Source organism: Tremella mesenterica (assembly GCF_000271645.1).
Source record: "Tremella mesenterica DSM 1558 unplaced genomic scaffold TREMEscaffold_1, whole genome shotgun sequence".
NCBI classification, from domain to species: domain Eukaryota; kingdom Fungi; phylum Basidiomycota; class Tremellomycetes; order Tremellales; family Tremellaceae; genus Tremella; species Tremella mesenterica.
In genome coordinates, this window is record NW_006711225.1 from 513,600 (window position 1) to 536,142 (window position 22,543).

At 48.1% G+C, this 22,543-nt stretch overlaps 5 protein-coding genes across 5 annotated transcripts; 2 read left to right on the forward strand and 3 right to left on the reverse strand.

Annotated features, from left to right (window-relative positions):
• Window positions 1-6,233: 6,233 nt before the first annotated feature.
• Window positions 6,234-8,204, reverse strand: TREMEDRAFT_58164 (uncharacterized protein; the record flags this gene model as incomplete). The annotated part of the gene is made up of 2 exons (XM_007001105.1): window positions 6,234-7,670; window positions 7,779-8,204. The coding sequence occupies 2 exons, from the start codon at window positions 8,202-8,204 to the stop codon at window positions 6,234-6,236; spliced, it is 1,863 nt and encodes a 620-aa protein (XP_007001167.1).
• A 188-nt stretch (window positions 8,205-8,392) lies between these two features.
• Window positions 8,393-9,033, reverse strand: TREMEDRAFT_55799 (uncharacterized protein). Its single transcript, XM_007000983.1, has one exon. It carries the CDS (start codon window positions 9,014-9,016, stop codon window positions 8,435-8,437), a length of 582 nt encoding a protein of 193 aa, XP_007001045.1. The 5' UTR covers window positions 9,017-9,033; the 3' UTR covers window positions 8,393-8,434.
• A 275-nt stretch (window positions 9,034-9,308) lies between these two features.
• On the forward strand, window positions 9,309-10,091 carry TREMEDRAFT_70609 (uncharacterized protein). Its single transcript, XM_007001928.1, has one exon. The coding sequence runs from the start codon at window positions 9,755-9,757 to the stop codon at window positions 9,974-9,976; it is 222 nt and encodes a 73-aa protein (XP_007001990.1). The 5' UTR covers window positions 9,309-9,754; the 3' UTR covers window positions 9,977-10,091.
• Window positions 10,092-11,583: 1,492 nt separating this feature from the next.
• Window positions 11,584-14,763, reverse strand: TREMEDRAFT_70610 (uncharacterized protein; the record flags this gene model as incomplete). The annotated part of the gene is made up of 12 exons (XM_007001929.1): window positions 14,672-14,763; window positions 14,607-14,621; window positions 14,425-14,560; window positions 14,136-14,380; window positions 13,731-14,078; window positions 13,068-13,682; window positions 12,787-12,965; window positions 12,645-12,744; window positions 12,240-12,533; window positions 11,909-12,169; window positions 11,680-11,817; window positions 11,584-11,637 (listed from the first exon to the last, which is right to left on the reverse strand). Exons 1-12 carry the CDS (start codon window positions 14,714-14,716, stop codon window positions 11,584-11,586), a joined length of 2,430 nt encoding a protein of 809 aa, XP_007001991.1. The 5' UTR covers window positions 14,717-14,763.
• A 159-nt stretch (window positions 14,764-14,922) lies between these two features.
• TREMEDRAFT_72633 (uncharacterized protein) lies at window positions 14,923-16,808 on the forward strand (the record flags this gene model as incomplete). Its single annotated transcript, XM_007002044.1, has 1 exon — window positions 14,923-16,808. The coding sequence occupies exon 1, from the start codon at window positions 14,943-14,945 to the stop codon at window positions 16,806-16,808; it is 1,866 nt and encodes a 621-aa protein (XP_007002106.1). The 5' UTR covers window positions 14,923-14,942.
• Between the last annotated feature and the right edge of the window lie 5,735 nt (window positions 16,809-22,543).

Below are 22,543 nucleotides of genomic sequence, written 5' to 3' on the forward strand. Positions count from 1 at the left end.
TCTCGTTAGTCTCTCCTCATCCCAACATGAGTCAAACTGACATTGAGGAACAAATCAGATGGGATTTGATCTCCCCATTGACCCATATTTCTTCACCTCTTCAAGCTCTTGAGTCGATAACGATATCATAGCTTTTCCATTGTCTCTCAGCGGGATTCTTGACTGGTTTCTCAGTATTCTTCAAACTGTCATTTTCTGCTTGAACATCTTCTTTCGCTTCTGCGCTTGAACTTCTTCTCAGATGTAGCTTGTCTAAAAGTTTTGACATTCCACATGAATCTGTTTTCTCGGTGGAAGAATCTTTGTCTGTTGAAGTGTTCGAATGATGATCATGATGATACTCCCCATCAAGCTCCCCAAACCAACACATCAGAAACAAAAGCAGAAGCTGGGGGGGAGGTGGGGAACACTATCCCTCTGGGGGACAGGAGGAAGATCAATGCAATTGGAGGGGAGGAAGCGAGCATTGAAGAGCAGGGGATGGACGAGGAGGAAAAAGATGGGGACCCGTCGCGATAGGCGAGACTCGGCGGGTCCGCACTCATATTCTCTCAGCCACTGTTCCTATCCCCAGAAAAAGGAAAGAGCTGATGAGACGAGGTAAATGTGCATATAAACCAATAAACACCACTCCAAAATGTATAAACGATTGTCATGCCCTAATCCCTTCCAGCTGTAAAAATCAACGCAAGTCTAATGTGTATATCGAAGGCATCGAACTAACAGCTTTGTGGGACACTGGAGCAACCTGTTCATATATCAGTCCCAAAGCAGCTAAGAGGATTAGGAAGGAGAAGCGAAAATACCCCGTGAGTGTACCAGTTCACATGTTTGACGGCTCGGTTAGTGTGGCTGGACCCATTGGGGAGTTTGTCGAAGTGAGTCTGGGTGTCGAGAAGTTAGGCGAAGTTCGCCCAATAAAGATGGATGTTACCACCCTTTGTGACGCAGACGTCGTGATAGGGTGGGAATGGATGAGGGAAGAGAGAGTAATTTTGAATGGGGGAGTGAACACTATATCCTTCCCTATTCCCCAGACGAACGAGGGGGAAAACATGATGTCCTTTCCCCCACCCCAGCCGAATGAAGGGGAAGAGTTGGCCTCTCCCCTTCCACAGACGAGAGATGCCGCGAGCCTGGCAGCCATTGGGCTCAGGACTCGAACCGATGAGACAGACCTCCGCGGCGAAGATGAGCTCGAAGAGCTGAGCCCGGAGGAACAAGAGGAGTTGTTCCAGGTAGTCCCTGAACAATACCACCAGTTCATTAATGTTTTCAACCCGAGGAAAGGAGGAGAGACTCTCCCCCCTTTGAGGTCCTACGATCTGAAGTTTGAGCTTAAGGAGGGGGCGAACCTGAAGGTTGCCTCCCTCTATGCTCAAGGCGAAGATCAGAGACGCGCGCTGAGAGACATACTAGATCGCGAAACCGCCGCCGGCCGAATTCGAGCAAGTAATTCGCCATACGGCTCACCGATGTTTATGATACCGAAGAAAGCCGAAGGCCAATGGCGAATGGTCATTGACTATCGAAAGCTAAACGAGGCGACTATACCAGATGCATGCCCTCTACCATTATTAGGACAGATCACCAAAGAACTTGGAAAAGCAAGGTACTTCAGCAAGCTGGACCTGATTGGAGCGTACCAGTTATTGAGAGTGACGGAAGGACATGAACACCTGACTGCGTTTAGGACACAGTATGGTATGTTCGAGTTTCTTGTTGTTCGTGACGGACTACGAAACGCCCCTGCTGTTTTCCAACACTTCCTGAACGAGGTGTTTAGAGAACTGCTAGGGAATGGAGTCGTGGTCTACATTGACGATATTCTCATCTATGGGAATACATTGGAGGAATTACGAGGAACTACGATGAAGGTCTTCGAGGTACTGCGAAAGGCAAGCCTGTATGTAAAAGCTAGTAAGTGCGAGTTTGAGAGAGATTCAGTGGTGTTCCTGGGGTTTGTGGTATCTTCTCGAGGTGTATCGGTGAACCCAGAATACATTCACGCCATCACATCCTTTCCACGTCCGAAGAACCTACGAGAGTCTAGAGGATTTATTGGAGTTGTTGGCTATTACAGACGTTTTGTTCCCAACTTCTCGAAGGTTGCTATGCCAATCACCTACCTAACAAAGAAGGATGTACCATTTGTGTGGGGAGCAGAGCCGGAGTTGGCTTTTAAGGAGTTGAAGGCTAGGATGTGTACTGCACCGGTGTTAGCCCATTTTGACCCTATGTTGAAGACTATACTACAGACAGATGCGTCGTTCTTCGGCTGGGGTTTCATAATTTTGCAGATTAATGCAGCTGGTCAGGAACACCCAGTCGCCATCGAGTCGGGCGCGTTCAACACGGCCCAATTAAATTATACGGTAGGAGAAAAGGAGTTCCTCGCTGTGGTTGAGGGCTTCCGAAGAAGGAGACACTTACTGCTACAGGTAGAGACCACAGTCCTTACCGATCATCTAAATCTCACCTATTGGATGGAACCAAAGCAGCTCAGTCCCCGCCAAGGTAGGTGGGTAGAAGAATTAGCTAACTTCAGATTTAAGATGGTGTATTGGCCAGGGACACAAGCGAGCCTTCCAGATGGATTATCTAGACGGGCGGATTATCACTCCGGGAAAGGAAGTACTATGGTACAAGAAAGCAACCTTATTCAAGGTCTGCCGAAGTTCGACAAAGTTGACGCCACCACGTCGGAGTTACACCACCTCCTTCGAGCATTACAGGGAACGAGAGAAGTAAAGGAAAATGGCCTTGTCAACCCTATAGATCTGATAGTTGGAATCCAGGAGGATGAAGAGGTAGAGGAAGTCAGGGAGGAGCTGCTAGGAGTTATTTGCGTTAAGTGTTCCCATCCGGCATGGGTGTTCCCATCCGACATGTCACGATGACGTACAGGAACCAGAGTCAATCACCGAACTACGCCGTAGTTTGCGATCCCCCTTAATACTTTGTGGTGGTTGGACCTCAAGGGGTTTCCTCACGTTCGACAATCACACTTATGTGCCAAACTACGCCGATGCTCGCCTAAAGATTATGAAGATGCGACACGACTCGCCTTTAGCTGGTCACCCAGGGTCGGCGAAGACCCTCGAACTAGTCCTGAGGGATTATGTTTGGGTTGGAGTAAGGAAAGATGTCGAGGATTATATTGCCGGCTGCGCAGTATGTCAGAGAGCGAAGACTAACAGGCAGAAACCTCATGGAGAGCTTAAACCACTGCAAGTGGCTACGAAGCCTTGGTCAAGTATCTCGATGGATTTTATCAAAGAACTCCCAAACTGTCACGACCGTCGAACAACTTCCTTCTAACAGACCGACGGTCGACGAACCTCGGCTAACTTGACGCTTCAAAGTTGATGTCTCACCCAACTGGGAGGGCGCAGACGTCGAAAGGAGTGTAACTACGGCGTACTTTGGCGTAGTTACTCTAACTGGGGGTTTTCTCTGATGGCGATGTATCATAATTTGTATGTAGCTATCTCTATCAATCTTTCACTACTGACAACAATCAAGGATCGCTGAAGAACTTCAGCGATCTTCTCAGCTAATATTATCTACTCCTCCTAGATGTTCATCCAACCCTCTCGCGCTTAGACGTACTTCAACACACTTCATCCAACTTTCCCGAGTCCCCGGCCGTACTTCTCCTCCCTTCGACTAACTCCACCTAACATCGCCGCACTTCTGCTCCCATTGTCCCTACTCAGCCTAACTCCATCTAACTTCGCCGTACTTCGGCTCCCTTTGTCCCTAGTCCCCCTAAGTCCGCCTAGCTTTGCCGCACTTCGCCGTTGTTATGCTCCAGACCCCGGTATACCTTATTCTCCCGCTGTACTTCGCCCTAGTTGGTCTCAGATGTCCTGAGTTACGTGTAGAGTGAAGAGGTTAAGACATGATAGGGGTTTTGATGGTCAAAGGAGGGTCGTTGCTGGTGGGATAATTGAGGTGTCACGGCGTAGTTCGTGACATGATTACTGTCACGAACCATATCGTAACACCCCCTGACAACCACCATCATTGACCCTCCTTTCACCATCACCGAACCCCTATCCGCCATCTGCCACCACAACCCAAAACTGTCACGAACCATATCCTAACATCCCCTGACAATCTGTCACGAACTACGTCGTAACATCCCTGACAACCACCATCACCGACCCTCCTTTCACCATCACCAACCTCCACTCGAACCACTGAGACCAACTACGGCGAAGTTACGAGAACCAAGGGGGGATTTGTCACGATAACCCCGCCTAGCGGAGAACTACGGCGAAGTTAGGGGAAGGGAACCGAGGGAGAGCAGAACAGGGGAAGTAGGCGAAGTTAGTCAAAGTGAGCGGAGTAGGATATCGGGGATATGGCGAGGTACGGCGAAGTTGAACGAAGAGGACTGAGCGTGAGGCAGTGCAGGAGTTGAGGGACGTTCTATGAGAAGAGAGGAGTAGTATAGATAGTTTACAGATCGCTGAACTTCTTCAGCGATCCTTGATTGTTGTCAGTAGCGAGAGATATATTCAGTAGCTACAACCTTCGAGTTAAGGAGAGCTACCACCGAGCAGTTCAACGTACTACGGCGAAGTTAGCCGCAGTCCATCGACGATCATCTTATCATTTCACCACTCGACGTATCACTACGGCGAAGTCAGCCGTAGTTCCTCGACGAGTACCCTGTCTTAGTGAGACAACGACGCCCCACTACGACGTAGTTAGCCGAGGTTTGTCGACCGTCGGTCAGTAGAGAAGGAGAAACGACGATTGTGACAGTATAATGTCACAAAGTGTGTGACAAGTCAAGCGAAAGTCGGGGAAGGGTATTTAACCAGCGATCGGCGGTAGAGTTAACCGCCGATTAATAGGCCTTTTCGTCGCAGTGGTTTAGATCACTGTTCCGTTGGGCACTGTTATATTGTGCATATGCTGGTCAGTATGTCTCTTGACAGATTAATCGGCGGTTGCGGGTAGGATCCTGGGTTCGACTCCCCGGACGGCGCCGGGGGTAACCCAGGCCCTACTTGGAAAACCTCCCTCTCGGAGTAAGTTTTCGGTCTATCGTACCCTTCCCAAGTGTGGGGGCCCAAGCGGGGTCCCCTTGTCGGGGCCCCGAAGCGGGGGCCCAAGAGAGTGCATAATGTCACAAAGTGTGTGACAAGTCGAGCGAAAGTCGGGGAAGGGTATTTAACCAGCGATCGGCGGTAGAGTTGACCGCCGATTAATAGGCCTTTTCGTCGCAGTGGTTTAGATCACTGTTCCGTTGGGCACTGTTATATCGTGCATATGCTGGTCAGTATGTCTCGTGACACAATCACCACCATCGACCCTCCTTTCACCATCACCGAACCCCTATCCGCCATCAACCACCATAACCCGAACCACTGAGACCAACTACGGCGAAGTTACGGGAAGCTAGGGATTATTAGTCACCACAATCCCGCCTGGCGGAGAACTACAGCGAAGTTAGGAGAAGGATACCGAGAGATACAGAGCAGAGTGGAGGAAGTAGGACAAAGTGAGGTGAAGTGAGCGGAGTAGGACATCGGGGATATGGCGAGGTACAGCGAAGTTGAGCGAGGAGGATTGAGCGTGAGGCTGTGCAGGAGTTGAAAGATGTTCTATGAGAAGAGAGGAGAAGTATAGATAGTTTACAGATTGCTGAACTTCTTCAGCGATCCTTGATTGTTGTCAGTAGTGAGAGATATATTCAGTAGCTACAACCTTCGAGTTAGGGAAAGCGACCACTCAGCAGTTTGACGCACCACGGCAAAGTTAGCCGCAGTTCATTGACGACCGCCTTATTGTTTACCACTCGACACATCACTACGGTGTAGTTAGCCGTAGTTCCCTGACGAGTACCCTGTCTCACTGAGACATCGACACCCCAAGAGGACGTAGTTAGCCGAGGTTTGTCTACCGTCGGTCAGTAGAGAAGAAGAACCATCGTTTGTGACAAAATCCCGCTCTTCTCTATCCTAATCCGTTGACTTCAATGGATCTGCATCGAGTCGTTATTACCCCGTAACAACAGGTCTTAACCGTACCCCAGAGTAATCCAGCCAAGAGACTCTTGAGTGATTGGTCTTCATACTACCTGTGGCGGACGGCGTCGCACGGTAGACACTACTTTGCACACTCCTTCTGCAGGTATCAATTGAGTGGAAATTTGTTTCGTGCATGCATGATCTTCGTCTGCATGACATTGTATCTCGTATACTATGAACAGGAGTTCATATCCTCATCTTGCTTGAGTCATACTGAGCCACTGTCACACTGAATGCTCCGGAACAGGCAAGTGCGGCACCTATCCCATCCCTACATCCACCATATTGATGGACCGCTCCAGAACTACTCCTGAGGCTATCAGCCATGGCTAGTGCTTTGAAATGACTTACATATCTTGATGGACCGGCCGATGTCTTTGCTTCAAATGCAGCCAGTGTTTGTAGCGCTTTTTCGGCCTGCCTGAGCTCTCGGTCTTGTCTCTTTTGCTCCTTTTCCTCCTCCTGTTTCCTTTTCTTCTCGGCTCGAGCCTCAGCTACCTCTGCTCTTCGCACCTTGGTTGCCTCCTCCTGCTCCCTCTTCTTCTCCGCACGTTCCTCTGCGGCAACAACCTTCAACCTCTGTGCTTCCTCCGCTTCCGCTTCCTCCCGCTCAAATGCTTCCCTCGCCTCTTGGAACTGCCGTGGCCCTAAGAATGCTACCCCACCATCCGTTTGATCAGCTACATACTTCCGGGTTGTCCTCTTTCTCTTTGTATGTGATATTGCCTGCTCCAAATTATCTAGCTTCGATTTCATGAGGCGATGATCGGCTGATAGAGAGCGGAATGCCTTGTACAACTTGCCGCTTGTGTAGTCGGGTGTGACTTCACCTTTACGCATTCGATGCATGAGCTTGACTGAACCAGAGGCATTGAGGGGGGAGCTGGGTGGATTGAACAAGGAGTGAAGTGGAGTAGTTTGCTCTTTTGGGGGAGGGGTTACCGGTCGGGTGAAGACGCCATCCATTACCACACTACGGTTCTGTGGATGGATGCCTGCCTTGGCGAAAGCGTTTCGTATAGTCGATTCTGAGAGAGCGTTGGCCCATGCTTGCTTGAAAATTAGGTAGAAGAGTGACTTGCTCATTCCTACTCTACCTTCCCAGGCGACAGACAATTGGGTAGAGACGGTTGTGTAGTGAGAGGAAAGTGGTGAGAAGACGCCAACATCCAACGGCTGAAGACGGTGGGTGCTGTGTGGAGGAAGAATGCAGACTGCGATGCGAAGCGAATCACAAAGCTGCAGGAATGTGTAGTTGACATGACTCGAGTGTCCATCAACAATAAGAAGACGACGCCGTAGTTGTTTTGAAGTAGTACTTTTATCGAAAACCTCCGTGAGCCATTGGAGTCCAAGATTATCGTCTGTCCACCCTTTTTCTGATGCACCCATGAAGATCTCATCGCTTGGGAGAACCTCTGATGTCCAGCTCTCGCATACCTGACCGTAAACCCCTTTATAGATGAGAGCAGGAGGAAGGGCAGTGCCATCGGCACAGATGGTAGCGATGAGGGTTACGAATTCTCGGGATCCGTCTATGCGCGCTTTTGCTGGGTCTGACTTGAGTGTCTCTTCAAGGGGGAGTATCCAAGATTCCTTGTTTGTCTGACCGATGATGAACCCCTTTTCATCCATGTTGAATATTGCCTCAGGTCCGATATTTAGTTCATCACAGCGTGTCTCCAACTACACGGCCATGAGCGATAATTCTTCAGAGGTAGGTGAACTCACAATATCAAAGTACTCCTCAAAGATAGGTTTATACTCGGCCGCATGTCGTGATTTCTCCATTCCATGAACCCTCATGCACTTGATTTTGTCCTTGTGGCGATCTATGAACCGGGTTGCCCACTTGCTAGACGGAAGGGTACCACAGATCTCGTATGCCATGTTCCGCAGGATGGCAGGAGTGGGATAGAGTCGACGCTTCCCCAACTCAAGCACACGCTTTACTAAGACAGCTTCTTCATGTTCATCAAGATGAGCTTGGTTGGATCGACCATCAGGTGGAATGTCATGAAGAGATTTGTAGTAATGGCGACTGAGGGTGGTGCGTACAACATTGTGTTCTTTGGCTATAGCGGAGAAGTTGGGTACTGTAGGTGCTGCAACTCTATGACAATCAAGTAGAGCAGCGGTCAGGGATTGTGATGGCATGGTTTATGCACTTGATAGACCAGGATTTGACAAGATATAGGAAGAAGCAACACGTATGAAGAGGAGAACATGTATGCATTTTGGGTGTGCAAAGTAGTGTCTACCGTGTGACGCCGTCCGCCACAGGTAAGGTCGCTCACCCGGAACTTGGTCACACCCGGTCATTGATCATTTCTTCCGCAGATCGTATACACATCACAAGAACGCATGTCATGCATTCAATATGCTACCTACACACGTAAAATGATGCGACGGACAGTACTTGGCCCCTGGCTACCCTCCAATACCTCTAACATGCCTCCTGCTTGTTCTATCACCGATGTAATCGTTTCCGGCGCATCCCCTTCCGTGCGATCCTCCCTTCCTTCCGGTCCCCCTTTGTTCTTCTGTTTCCCCTTTTTCCTCTGTTCTGCTGCCACCTCAATCTCCCGGAGCCTCTCAAGTACCGTCCCACCTGTGAAATTATGTGTCCCAAGGTTCCCTACAGTAGCACCTGATTTCTGACGCTTTGGAGGCTTGAGGAGAGCATGCAGCTCCTTGTTCTCCATTTCTACTATTGTACGTTCCGACCGTTCACTTTCAAGTTCGGTAGTTACATCTATGAGTCGTTTCTTTATTGGTGTGGCATTGATAGCTGGTGTATTCCGTAGGAGCTCATCATTCTCGGAGGTGATTGATGCAGAGGATTGGGAGTGAAGAAGCGGACGGGTGGGTGTCTCGGTGGGAGTAGAGAGTAAGCGATACACAACATTGGGGTTGAAAGGGTGTAAACCGGACTTCCTCCAACCAGTAGCAATATGCTCCTTCGTCATCGCTAGCTCTCTGGCTGTTACTAGGTCCGCTGCCCACTTCTCCTTATCGATTGATGTTGCATTGTATCGAGTTGCAATGTCCGAGAACTTCATCAAGTGACGTTTGAGAGGACTAAAAACACCAGTATCGAGTGGTTGTGTCCAATGGGAGGAGTGTGGAGGAAGGACCATGACATCAATTGAATGTTCGATACAAAAGCTGATGAAGTCGGCCTTGACATGACTTCCGTGACCATCTAAGATAAGCAGTCGACGTTGAGAGGTATCGGCTGGAGCTGTCATCGGTTCAAATTGTGATTTCAGCCAGTAACAGGCAAGTGCATTACTTGACCACCCTTTCAAGCTTGTTGTCCATTGCCAACCCTCAATATCTCGATCTTGTGGACGCATTCGGAGGTTGAATTCCGCTTTTCCTTTGAAGATAATGATGGGGGGAAGAGCTCGACCTACAGCTGATACACACTCGATTGCGGTAACCCATTCCTGCCGACCCTTCTGCGCTTTCACCACCTTTCCCTTCACACTTTTGTCTCCTTCTGCTACTGTCATTACTTGAGAAGACAAGGTAGTACCAACGTTATATCCTGTCTCGTCCATGTTATAGATGTTTTCTGGCAAGTAGTGATATTGATTGCGGAGTGCTGACATCTCGGTAAACCATCTCTTGATGAGTGTCATCTCACATCCATCGATTCGAGCTATATCCAGGGCGCGAGACCATGTGGTTTTGACTTCAGGATGTCGGTTCTTGAACTTTTGAAGCCAATTGACTCCAAGAGGTATGATGATGTTATTGGGATTGGGATTGTGAGAGAGCATGAGTCGGTTTTGACGAAGATTCTTTGCGATCTCGGTAATGTGAGCAGGGGATGGGGGGTGACCGCTCTGAGAAGATCTACGGATATAATTGACGATGCAGTCTTCTTCTTCAGGTGTCAGAGCTTGAAGACGGCGATGTGATTCCTCACGGGAGGAAGGAGAGTGGGACAATCGGTAAGACAGGGTAGATTGGCTTACACCAAAATACCGTGCGATTTCTCGTTGACTTTGGCGTTTGGAAGGGGGTAGATGTTTCCGGGATTTATACTTCTCAATAGCGGCCTCTAGTGGATCTGCTGTGGTCTGCATAATGATGAACAGACAAGAGGCAAAGAGAGATAAACAACACGTTCGATATATCACATGTAGGACGCGACGCGTGATCAATGACCGGGTGTGACCAAGTTCCGGGTGAGCGACCTTACCCTTTACTCAAAATTTTCCAATGCGATTGAAGCTTCAGAATCTCGACGGCTCTACTATACAAGTTGAGAAGGAGTAGACTAAACCACTCTCCCTTCTTCTGACTTTTCCTTTCTTCTGACTTTGGCTGAGATGGAGACCCGAGCGGAGATCGAATCTTCCGCAGGTTCAACTTTTCCTCTTTCTCATTCATACGTTTTACTCCTCCTGATCCTGTCTCCGAGTTAATCACTCTGATTTTCACTCAACTTCATCTCCACGAACTTTACTGTTGACAGTATCTCTACACTGAGCAACTATGAACAGTGAGCCTTGGCAAACATTCACAGCCACATACAATAGCTTTCGAGTAGGACAAGATGACAGATTGTCATCTGACTCACACACTTCCTTCCGGACGGGAGTTGATCAGTCCAAATTTCTTGGTGAACTCACTCCACATGCTTTGGGCATTATTGACTCTGAAGTTCCCAACAGACCAGATGTCAATGAGGACGAAGCGAACCAACCCAGCGCTCATGATGGATACGAGACCGTTGATCCAATGGACCTCCACCCAGAGTCTGTCTATGTTGACGAGTATAGACCACAAGAGTTGATAACTCGGTCTTTCTCTCGTCGACATTTACACCCGGCTGATAGCTCTCATGTTGAGTTACCGCTATACAAGCTTGACCCCAAAGCTCTACCTGTCAGCCAAATCAGCCAGATCTCGGTCCTCAAAAACCAAGCCACATTGGACTCAGATATCTCAGCATTCATTGTCCGGGAAGATTGTCTTGAATCTCATCGTGGCGCCTGGTATCGCTATCTTGCTTCACTGCACGGCCTCACCAATGAATGGTTCAAGGACCATGCTGTGGGCCCCAAAAAGGATGGGACAACCAAGACAAATATCAGGTATCATGCACTTCTAGACATAGGGTCTTTATATCAGGTCTGTTTTTATACAGCCATTCAACAGGCATGTAACTCATTGGATACCAAGAATGCTATCCTGACCAATCCAAAGGAGCACTTCTTCAACTATGACGGCAGTGCTTTCAGATGGGGCATTGAAGGACTTGACGAAGACTCAGCCCGAAGAGCGCTGGAAGCCGCTTGGCTTGATGACAGCAAGTGGACTAAAGGCCTGTGGAACCGACCAGTCTCGGGACAACTTTCTGGCCACGACACTGATACAAGTATGATTCTTGACACGGAATGAGTGGTGGAAGGAAGAGAGTGTAGGTGATGATGCATGAATTTACCATGTCATCTTTTTACTGTGACTCACAAGCCCCTTTTAGTGCTGCTCCTGAATGCTTACATACATATTCATGTCATCATGCCAAATACTTGTAAGTTGCCATATCCCCTGTCCTCTCCAAATATTCACGCTGCACGTCAACTCGCCGGATCTGTGACAGATTATGACTCACGTCGATAAGCCCTTCTATCCGTTTCTTCACCAAGTTGAGAGGTGGATTGAAACGTGAACTGAGCTGGTGCGCGACTTCAGAAACGAGGTCGTTATGTGACATCATCTTTCTATTCTTCATGATTCTCACGATACATGCCTATTGATCAGCTATGGCTTCTCCTTCCAACTCGGACAGGAAATAGTCCGAATAAGGGAACGTAGTTGTTGTGGGTGGAGAGAAAACTTACTTCAATCTGATGTTTCCTCTCCTCTGCCACCTGTTCTTGAGTCTCTTCTCTCTCTTTGTTGCTCTCTACCTTATTCGCGACTTGCATAATTTTGATCCTTGCAAGATTACTGGTGAAACCTTCGTTGAAGCTGAAAACATCGGTAGAATCGACTTCTCTCCCTTTAGGTGTTTTCGTCAATACTCGGAATTTGCCGCACGCCAAAGATTGCAGTGTCCTACGAAGGTCGGCATCTGGTAGATTCGTAGACGATTGTATTTCCTGAATCGTCAACATAACATCTGATGTGTATATCGAACCACAAGAAGGGAGTTGCACGGAAGAGACTTACGGTGTATGCCAACGACTCATCTGTTGGGACATTCTCAAATAACAGCAACACCACCAACGCCTGAGTGGACACGTTCAAATCATGGCTTCTGGCTTTGAACCGAACCCTGACATCTGCCGTTCCTAAACCACCTTGCCATACTAATCTACGGCCGGAATGTCTTCCAGCGTAGTATTTCTCGAAAGTATCTTGACCGGAAGAGAGTAAAGGACCAAAGGTGCACGTTGAGGCAGAGACTATGGTGGGAGGCCAATAGGATGCAGTGAGGACATTCACGGACAGGGAAAACGGGATCTAGCTAGGTCAGTTTTGGCTACCAGGAAAGAAGTAGTGACGATGATTGTATTCATCGGAGCATGCCGGAGCAACCCAATGGGCATGGTACGAAGTAAGAGATAAGCTTACTTGATGTCGTTGTGTGAACTGTTGGAAAAGATGCGCAGAGTCTGTTGACAGTCGCATGTCGGTAAACATGCCTTCCAGCTTCTGGGTGAATTGAAAGCCCCTGGAATATCAGTCATCTAGAATGACGAATATTTAAACTCACATTTCCACTTTCAGTTTGGCGACCATGCCCTTTTCTGCATCGTCCGAAACACTCCGACCGTATAACAGTCTTCTGGCCAGGTGAATCTTGTAATATCTTTCGAACTTGTCTTTGTCCTGGAGGAATCTAAAGAGGGTTGTTGTCTTATCCAGAGCCGCTTCGATCTCATCTTCGGATTTCTACGGTCATCAGCCGTGATCAACTTCATCATCCCTCATTCAGAATTCGTGCGACATGAGATATAGTGAAACATGTCTGACGTGATGAACATCAAAGCTCACCGTTTTGGTGCCCTTTTTGAGATGTTCGTCGATGTAAAGTGACAGATACTCTGGACTCCTTGGGTTGGCGTTGATAAAACTTTGAAAAGCTTCATTGATCGACATCTGGAGACTTTTGTCTCCTCCAAATGCCTCGTCGAGTAAACGATCAAACCTGTCCTTGAGATCCACACTATCTTGCACCCATTTCAAAGCCGCCAACAGAGCGTTGCCTCCGGACACCACTTGAGACTTAGCTTTCCCCTTGCCTTTGACGTCATCTGGATCAACGTCCATAGTCTGCTCCTCGGCGGGGCCTGCGGACCCACTCTCTGACAACGCAGAGTTCTCGTTGATGGTCCTTCCTCTATCCTCGGCATCGGCTCTGAGAGCCAGCCGAAGAGCGATTCGTCCGGCATCCTTGGGTACGTGAAGGAAGAGAGTGTACAGACGACGAAGATCTGAGACTCGATCGTGTTCGATCATTGAAACGAGACCGGAGCCCGGCATGCTGAGAATGGTGGATAGGTGAGGAGTGAGGAGGTGTTCTACCAAGAGAGAATGTAATTGAGAATGTGTAAGGCTGGAAAGGTAATGAGCCGTTCGGTCGGTCTCTTCTGACAATCTTCTCTCGACCTGATATTTGAGCCATCAACATGAGACAGTGCAAAATATTTTACATACGTTTTGGAGGTAACGGGAAGCATCGCCTCTTTCAATGATCTCCAGAGCTTCAGCACGGTAATAATCCGCGCTGTTGCGTAGGAATTCAGGTTCAAAATCGGTTGAATAGACACTCTTGCCTCCTTCCCTCTCCGATAAAGTCAAGCGAAGTAGGATGTCGATACAGTCCCGGACGGTGGATCGGGTGATAATCTCGCCATCTCGCTCCAGCTGTATCTGGGATAAGAGAGTGGCGATCAGATGAGTGTGAATCGAATGTCTTAAGGATCGGACGATATGTTGAAGGAATAAGGTCAGACCGACATCGTATATCTGAGGAACACCAGCCGCTGGGGTATATACCTTGTCCTGTGAATCAGCTTGTAAAGATACACCCCGTTGTGACACTAGTCTCGCTCGACACACCATATATTTCAAAACATCTTTAAGTTTCCGCATACTCCCTGTATGATCTTCCCAAACAGTCTTCACGGCTTTCAAGAACCTATCCCCTTCCATGGCACTTTCAACAGCTTCGGCCCCACTACGCCTTTTCCCAGTACCCGAAGTTCCAGAGCTTCTGGGAAAAGTAGGAACTATTTTGTCCTCTGCTAGCTTTTCCAAGTGCTCCGAGATGAGTCCTTTGACTCCGGCGTACAGTTGGTCTCCATCTGTCTATAAGCTCCACCCTGAAACTGCCGGACAGGAAGCTGACTTTTGAAGAGGACCATATTGTAGGCATAGCGGTAATGTTCCTCAAAGCTGAGCTTGGAGGCATTGTGATTTTGAATCTCTCTGATAGCGTTTGCAAGCTTGATCCAGGTCTCCTTGATGGAAGTCTGAGGGTCTGGCTGTACAAGATCAGTTACATTCCGCTGCTCTTGCTGAAATACCGACTTTCTTCGGCGGTCGCTGCAGACGTCAGTGAGCTCTATTTCGTGTGAGCAAGCGATTCAGCTCACAATTTTTGGCTTGCCCCTTTTTGCTGCACCAAGGTTCATGGACATGACGTTAGATAGAAGCACCTGATGTCTATAAGAGCATTACAGGCGACGAGAGAGAGGAGGAGAGTCAAGTAGAGGGAGGGGATCATGGTGATGCTGCTAAGGGGGGAACGGAACCAAATTCCTCATACCACGAGTTTTGATTCCGCTTCCAACTCTCCATTCCTCTTCCTCTCCCTCTCTTTCATCTTTTTTCAATCTTTTCTTCCCTCTACCTCTGCTTACAACAATGTCCATAAGAGCTTCCAAGGCTGGATTTGTCTTGGGACTAGTACTACGACAATCTAACCTGTGGCGAAGGACTCTCGTCACCAGTGCACCTGCGGTCCAGTCGGTATGGTCCGCCCTGGATGTGGAACTCTTGACCGACTCCACCCCAACTTCTACACCCCCTTCCTTTTCCTTCCTCGAAGTCGAGTCTGCTGACTATCGCGCAGCCGCCATATCTCTACCTCCTCGGCCCCTGACGCAACGTCCCATCCCTTGGCCCACCCTCTTCCCCCAGGCTCACCCTTCTACCCCTCCCACAAAACACATTCAGCCGATGAGATGCGACTCAATCGTCCGACATGTCGCTTCCGGTGACCTTGCAGCCGCTCGAGCAGTATACGATGATTTGCGTAGGCTTCAAATACCAACACATGCTCGTGCTGTGTATCTATCAGCTGCGACCGCTTGTCTTGATGCCAATCCTCCCGACAAAGACGGCTTCCTCTTCTGGCTCAATCTCATCCCAAATCGTCCGGCCACCAGATCTCACCCATCCCTCAAGACCACCTGGAAGCCCATCGTCGAACGTATCTCCGAGATTCTTGGACGTGATTTCCAATTTCTTTCACAATTCCTAATGCTCGCGGCTAAAAAGGGACTATTACCGGTAGTTCTCAGACCTTTCATGAATTACCTTGTCTTGAACCTTTCGCCTCAACAATCTGTTAACATCATGGGCAATGTAACTCAGACTTATATTATAAATACTTCGCCACAAGAGTCGGAGTCAGCTAGAGGACTGAAACATCGGACTGTCGCCGAAAAGCAAGTGAGTGGATGGTGGAATAGATACATGATCGCAATGGCCTCTGCTGGGTGGACGGACGCTGTCACTGAGCTACTGAATAACCCACCTTCTTCGGTACAGTGGTCTGAGCCCGCTCGTCAGCGGCTGGATCAGCTACTGTATCATCCACGTGATGCGGAAGACGAGAACACGGACGACCAGGCTCTGCCGGACGTGCCATGGCAGCCCCGGATACTGGCACAGCGGCTTCGGCATGCCCTCCACCATCCCCCATCTCCTACAACACTTGCCACCATTATTAGACATCTCGAATATATCTCTTCTTCTCATCCCACAATCCTTCATCGGTTCAAGTCACGTTTCTGCCGTCCACCCGGAGCTCTATTCATATCCTTATCATCACGACAAAACTTATGGCGTCACGCTCAACTTATCAGTATTCGAGCATCAGGATCCCACGAGACTGCTATCTCACACTTCTCTGCTCATTGGCAATGGTACGGTTTACCTCTATCATTTCGATCCATCGTACCGACGTCAACCTCCCTCAAAGCGTTTCCTTCCATCGACATCATCACTTCCATTCTACCTTCCCTTCTCTCCTGTACTCTCACTTCTGACCTTCGTAGCAGACATATGCAATATCTGCAACTGGCGCATGTGCTACCCCCCTCCTGGCGGCCCACATCAGCGACGCACTCCACCTTCATTAGAGAAATATGCCATCGCCTGGGGCCTGCGGAGGGAATCAGTGCTTTGCATGCGGTCATCGATGAGGGGTTCGACCCTGGATTGCAGAGCTACAATGTGTTGTTATGTTCCTTAGCCAGGCGAGGGAAGGATGATCAGATGATCCAACTTCTGGAGGCGATGCGATCCACGGATTTCGAAGAGGGCTCAATACATGGACTCGTCGGGCGACTGCCGTTCCCGAATGCCAGGACGTATGACGGCATTATCTATGTACTCGAGAAGAGAGGAGATATTGGCCTGGCTGGACAGATTAAGAGGCTTAAGAGAGAAGACATAGACAGATATAGACAGGACGAGATGGTTGTTGAGGCTCAACAATTGTAGGTCAAGAAAGTGAGTGGGTCTACCGTGTTGCAGCTCCGATTCTAGCTCACAGCTCTACCAGACGTATTTCATCGTTTTCCACAGGCACTCTCCCCGTCGTGTTGTAGTGATGTACCATTGGCATATTCTGCATCCCACTTGATATGCGTGGCACGCGGCGGCCCATGGATCTTGAACCATGATTCATCATGTATCTCCGTCGTTGACTGTACAGGTTGTATTTTGGGTGGGACTTCTGTCGAATCTGCTTTACAAGAATCGATCGTGACTCCGTCCAGGATCATCTGTGTCGTTCCATCGGTACGCCGCCTTCTGGCATACTCCAAGTGCGTGGGTGTGACCGGGCAAAACGCGTTCCTCTTGCCCCTTTCACAAGACTTAAAGGTTTGGTTTCTGCCTGGATGTGGTGCGGCTCCCTCGTCCGGACCCAAAGCGCCTTTGCGTGGAGTTCGAAGGGTAGAAGCATCTATGGACTGAATGGCCGTCCCACCCGTTGACCCGCTTTTCGGACCTTGACTGGGCGCTGAAGACCTGGTACCACTCAGGGGGATACTAGGAAGCGGGGCGCGTTCATGGTTCATGGTCGGAAAATTGAGGATACTAAGCGCCTCACTCGATGGTCTACTTCCATGGCTCAGTGTGGGCGAATCACGTCTGGGGCGAGTCCTGTGACTCCAGTGTCCTGTCTCGATACATTCCTCCGATATCAAGGACGGAGGGTAATCGATGGAAGTGACCGCGGATGGGGTTGGACTCATCACTTGGTTGGATCAGTGTCGAGTTGTCGTTTGGAAGTGGAGGATAGAAATTACTTTTAGGGTCGTAGGGGGAGTGTTGACCACTATTCGACCGACTGAGACGGGTTTTATCCCCTCTACTGGAACTAGGATTTGGGTCGTGTGGAGTGAGCGTTGAAAGGAGAGTTGGATATGACGTAGGTTCGTGCTCGCCTCTCGAACGTCATAATCGTGATCGGAGTTGGAAACGTTGTTGGGTTTGAGAAGACAGAGCTGATCATTCTAGACGTTTCAACGTGTGGTTATGGAGCGAGAATGCTGTGACAAGGCTGTGTCATGATCGATGAAGATGGAAAAGGTGATAGGTGTTGTATTGAAGACACAATTCTGATTGAGGAAACGTACTGTACGTATGAAGTTTGATCAGATTCTTACCATTCTAATCCTCTTCCAGTCAATTGACTCCTGCGTACTTCGAACTGATGTTCAATTCCACATGAATGAATGAAATTACGCTAATCAGCTGATGAACGACGTGACATTTCCTTCATTCGCTATGTGGGAAAATGTCGTTGTTGGATGTCTGCAAGTGATTCGAGCGAATTCCTGAATACAAGCTCCAGAAACATGTACAACAATACATACACTATCACATATCAATCTGCGTACATGACCTGTCAAACAAAGGAAAATGACCGGGGTGGCAGACATTAGGAAGTGAGATTGCGCAACGTGCCGAGAAGATACTCATCCCCTCGCCCATCCCCGATGCATAGTGTTTTGACATTTGGAGGTGATCGAATGTTGACCTTTAACACCATTGCATACTTCACAATGAATGAGACTGTCAATGAGGGGTATGGACTGAAGAATCTTCTAATCTCTCGACAATGACTGTACTGCCCTCTCCACCCTGTACTTTAATTGTCCCATCATTGTGAATTGTAACCTGTGTTGGCCCATTTGTCCTGATTATCGTTGAGGGTTTGCGCGAACTTGTCACACTTCTTGAGGTGCCTTGGGATCTGAGGTCCTGGCTGATTGAATGTACTTTGTGTGATGTGTTGTCACGCCTGCGGGTAGACTGCGGTTGCAAAGTACTGCCTTGGGTACTGAAGGGTTTTAGTCTCTGGCTCGTAGAGCTTGATGACTGCCTTAGGTACTGAGGGTACTGAGGCCTTCGGTTAGAACCAACTAGGTGACTTTCAAAGATGAAGTTCAACTTCAAGATGAAGATACATTGCTGAAGAAAGAGGGGGGAGATGTGCTCCTTTTATACCCTTCAAAACTAAAGTAGGTGTGCTAAATAAAAAGCGTGTGAGGGATTTTCTAGCCAATCACATAAATGCCTCAAAGTGAGTGCACCACGGGAAACTAATTCCAGCCAATCACATAAATGCCTCACTGCTAAACTGCTGAACCTTCCAGGCTTCAGCCAATCACGTAAATGCCTCACTGCTGAACTGCTAAATACCATGAACTCATATTTCCCTTCAATCCTTTATCACAGTTCCTTAGCATGAGTCATATTTTCCTTATCACTATTCTGAGCAATGAGTCAGATTTCTTTATCACTATTCATGAACAAGGAGCTTCCCCCCTCTAAGGGACGAAAGTCCTCTGAGCCCGGGTTGATCTACTATTGAGGATCTGATTGACGATTGATCTTGAGTTTTGGTCTTGATGGTTTTTGTCGATGAGCTTTGGGTTGGGAGGGAAGATTGGATCTGAGTGTGTCGACGAATGTTTTGTAGCTGTGTGAGTGACATTTTCCCAGGGTTCCCATGAATCATGGGCACGGAGTAGTCTTTCCAATTGACGAGGTAATCATAGCCGTTGTCTGCACCAATACAGAGTCGAGGATATGGTTGACAATATATTCTTCTTGACCATTGACTTCATGCGTGGTGGAGGGTCTTGAGGTTGTTGAGGATGTCCTTTACGCATGGGTTCAAGAAGGTTGACATGGAATACAGGGTGTATGTTCATTGAAGGTGGTAGTTCAATTTTGAACGCGAGTGGAGAGGATGTGGCTTCAATGATCTTGAAGGGACCTAGCATCCTTTGATCAAGTTTGAGCGAGGGTCGTAGTGTTTGAATGTTATGTCTGTTGAGGAAGACTTGATCACCAACTTTGAAAAGTGGTTGATCCTTGTTGTTGATGTCCTTGACTTTTTTGTTGAAGTGTTTTGTATAATTTTCTTGAGCTGACTTGATGTTGTTGGCAAGAGTTTGATGAAGATGATGTAGTGTCTGAAGGTGTTCTCCTGCTGCTGGAACAGAGAGAGTTGAAGGTGATGGTGAAGTGGGATCATTTGGATGGTATCCATAGTTTGCTTGGAAAGGAGTGCATTTTGTTGATGAGTGAACAGAGTTGTTGTAACTGTACTCTGCAAGATCCAGAAGAGATGACCAATTGGATTGATCATAGTCACAGAATGATCTGAGGTAATGTTCTAAGACTTGATTGACACGTTCTGTCTGACCATCTGATTGAGGGTGGAAGGCAGTAGAGAAGTTCGGGGTGATCCCTAAGCCTTTGACAAAAGAGCGCCAAACCTGAGAGTTGAAGATTGATCCGCGATCTGAAACAATATCCTTGGGTAGTCCATGAAGTCTCCAAATGTTTTGTCTGAACATGGTAGCTAGGTTGGGTGCATCAAAGCCATCTTCCTTGAACGGGATAAAGTGGGCTTGTTTAGTGAAGCGATCAACAAAGACCATGATAGAGTTGAAGTTATTTGATAGTGGGAGTTTGACAATAGCATCCATTGAAATAGATTGCCATGGTTGAGAGGGAATGGGTAATGGTTGAAGTGGTCCATAGGGGTTATGTCGAGGGACTTTGTTGCGTGCGCATGTATGACAACCATCCACATAGGTGTTGGTGAATTGTCGTATGCCTGGGAAGTAATAATGACGAGAGAGAAGTTGATATGTTTTGTGTTGACCATAGTGTCCAGAGGTAGGGGAATTATGTGTTTGTTGAAGTAAATTGATCTTGAGTTCATTGTTGTTTGGGACATAGATTTTGTTGTTGAAATGAACGATGTTGTCCTTTATTCTAAAATCCTTGAGTTTTCCTTGAAGTCCTTGGGGTACGGGAGTAGCGGGACATTGCAGGTAAGGCAAAAGCTCTTGGATGATGGGATCCTCAGGCTGAAGTTGCTTTATCCTAGCAATAATATCTGAGTGTGGGGGTGCGTTGGGAGTGTCTGGAGGTATGAGGGCACCAATGACAAATTGTCCTGGTTTAAGGAGTGTGTGTGGAGGTGCATCTGCAGCTCTACTCCCCCCTTGAAGGTCTGACCTCCTGGTCAGGGCATCTGGTTTACCCATCTTTGTTCCAGGTCGGTAGTGAATTTTGAAGTCGAAGTTTGCGAGGAGTTCTGCCCAACGAGCTTGTCGTCTGTTGAGCACCTTAGATGTTGTGAAATATTCCAGATTTTTGTGGTCTGTGTATACAGTGATTTCCTTAGTTCCTTCAAGATATGGTCGCCAATGTTTGAATGCTTCCACTATGGCAAGCATTTCTTTGTCGTAAATTTCATAGTTGAGTTCTGCAGGTTGAAGTTTTCGGGAATAGAAAGCAATGGGATTGAGTCGATTGTTGTCTGAATGGGAGAGCACACCTGCAATAGCAAAGTCAGATGCGTCTGTCTCCACAACAATGGGTTTATTTGGTTGGAAGTGTTGAAGTATAGGGGCAGTGGTGAATGATTTTTTCAGAGTGTCGAATGCGTTTTGTTGAGTTTCACCCCAATCAAACTTGACTTCTTTGCGAAGGAGTTGAGTGAGGGGTGCCGTGACCTTGGAGTATGCCTTGATGAAACGACGGTAGAAGTTGGCAAAGCCAAGGAAGACTTGAACATCATGAACTGATTTTGGTGGGGGCCAGTTTGTAACAGCTTCTACTTTATGAGGGTCCATTCTGATACCTCTGTCTGAGACAAGGTAGCCTAGGAAATCAACCTCATGTTTGAAGAAGGTACACTTTTCTGCTTTTGCCCACAGTTGATGTTGTTGGAGTCGATCCAAGACTTTCTTGACGTGGGTGATATGTTCTTCCTTTGATTTGCTGACGACGAGGATGTCATCGAGGTAGACAATGACAAAGATATCCAAAAAGTCTCTTAGAACATCATTGATGAGGTTCTGGAAAGAGGCGGGGGCATTTGTGAGACCGAAGGGCATCACAAGATATTCGTAGTGTCCATAACGGGTGCGGAATGCTGTTTTCCATTCATCGCCTTTGGCAATGCGGACTTGATTGTAGGCCGCACGCAAGTCAATCTTGCTGAACCATGAAGCACCTTTGAGTCGATCGAGGGATTCTTGAATTAACGGGAGTGGGTAGCGATTTTTGCGAGTGATACTGTTGAGTTGTCGATAGTCCACACATAGGCGGAGAGTTCCATCAGGTTTCTTGACAAACAGGATGGGTGATCCAGCGGGGCTTGAGCTTGGTCGTATAAATCCTTTCTTGAGGTTTTCCTTGAGATATTCATCCAAAGCCTTTAACTCTACTTCAGATAGACTATAGATTGGGCCAAACTTAGGCTGTGCATTGCCTTCGAGTGTTATGGCATGATCATATGGTCCATGTTCTGGGAGCTTGTCGGATTTGGATTTACTAAATACTTCCAAATGAGAATGGAAGTCTGCGGGGATAATTTCCTTGAGTTTCTGAATGTCTGCGGGAGAGTCATCATCATCATCGTCCTCAGCTGGATGAGGATCAATGAGACTTGAGACTTGACTTGAGGTAGTGATTCCATAAATTTCTGCGCTCTTCATGGCAGAGCGGGAAGGATGCTGCGCTGACAAGAGATATCTTGACAGGAGCCTGAAGTGTCGAGGGTAGCGAGAGTGACGTAGTGGTGTTTGTGTTTGTCCTTGATTTCTGACAGGTTGTTGATATTTCCTTTGTTGATGTTTCCTTTGTTGTTTGGATGGCGGACTTGCAGCTTTCTTGCTGGGCAAGTTACCTGAGCTCGT

Bases quoted from the DNA above. Each gene is read 5' to 3' on its own strand.
- TREMEDRAFT_55799 (XM_007000983.1), bottom strand. From the start codon at position 9,016: ATGACGAAGGAGCATATTGCTACTGGTTGGAGGAAGTCCGGTTTACAC.
- TREMEDRAFT_70609 (XM_007001928.1), top strand. From the start codon at position 9,755: ATGTCGGTTCTTGAACTTTTGAAGCCAATTGACTCCAAGAGGTATGAT.